Source organism: Perkinsus marinus, assembly GCF_000006405.1.
Source record: "Perkinsus marinus ATCC 50983 genomic scaffold scf_1104296936618, whole genome shotgun sequence".
In the NCBI taxonomy this organism is placed as follows: Eukaryota; Perkinsozoa; order Perkinsida; family Perkinsidae; genus Perkinsus; species Perkinsus marinus.
The window spans coordinates 490-1649 of NW_003214100.1; the positions used below are offsets into that span (position 1 = coordinate 490).

At 46.7% G+C, this 1160-nt stretch overlaps 1 protein-coding gene across 1 annotated transcript; it reads right to left on the bottom strand.

Moving 5' to 3' along the window:
- Positions 1-370: 370 nt before the first annotated feature.
- On the bottom strand, positions 371-631 carry Pmar_PMAR022868 (hypothetical protein; the record flags this gene model as incomplete). The annotated part of the gene is made up of 1 exon (XM_002783685.1): positions 371-631. A coding segment is annotated over one exon (261 nt), but the record flags the coding sequence as incomplete, so codon positions are not given.
- Between the last annotated feature and the right edge of the window lie 529 nt (positions 632-1160).

A 1160-nucleotide genomic window follows, 5' to 3' on the forward strand; every position in this document is an offset into this window, starting at 1 on the left:
TTCCTGAGGAACCTAGACGCAGCAATACAAACCACGCCGTTCAATCACCGTGCTCTGCAATCCGGCGTCCAGCATTGGTGGATTAGTAACATTTGATCATTGGTACCAATCACAAGGAAAATGAAATGTATTGCTGATCTCAAATTGATAGTTTTTTTCCAATGACATATCATGGGCACGAGCAGTAATCAACCAGAGCAATGGTACAACTATGAAAACTGGCATCTCCAAGTCATAAGGCCAGACAGTAGACCATGTATAACATCAGGAGTAGTGGAGCTTCAGCAGTCAAAACCAAATCTTCAAATCCACCACCCAGAACACAGACCACCGACTGATTATCCAAGCAAAAACAGGTACCATTACTCACCAGTCTACCATCCATACTTAGTAACCACCGTAGAGCATGGAAGACATCAGCCAACTCAGCATAGTAGATCGAACCATAGGGACTGAGCGGGACTACCTTCTCACATAGAACGTACCCATCAAGCACACATCTATAGCCACATCCTACTCTACCATCAGCCTTTGATCCATCAGAGAAAACTGTCAGGATCCCATCTCCAAATTCAGAGAGCATGTTCTCAGCACATCTCTTGAGCTCCTTTTCAGTGCCATCTTTCTTCATAACGCCTTGACCGATGTCTAACCGAACCGAGTCGAAAACAGCACAGTACCTATCTATGGGGTCTCTACTCTAGTAGTTGAACATTGAGGAAGAGCATCTGGTAGTAGACCTGATAGTTCGTCCATCACATCATCGAATCTGTGCAGTGGGGCTCTTCCCTTCAATTTTCGCAAACCCGTCCAATCATCCAAGGTCAACTGTGCTACATGAGTGTAAAACAAGGACTGAGCCCGGAGAGTCCACCCTATAATGGCCAGATCCAGGAGATAGTTGATTGGCTCCAGTCCAGACTCGCGCAGAACCAAGTCAGCAGAAGTTTGTTTCGGCAACCCAATAATGAGTCTCGCACCAGCATTCTGTGTAATCTGCAATTTAGCTAGCACTCTCACGCTAGCAGCAACTCGAGTGCATAACGCATATCTCATCCTAGACTCCGCTACTGCTTGGTACGTAGACCTAAACACAGCGGCCGAGTAACCAAAGTTCGCCCCTGCGACCGCATGCACGAGACTCAACCTAGCCTCAAGAT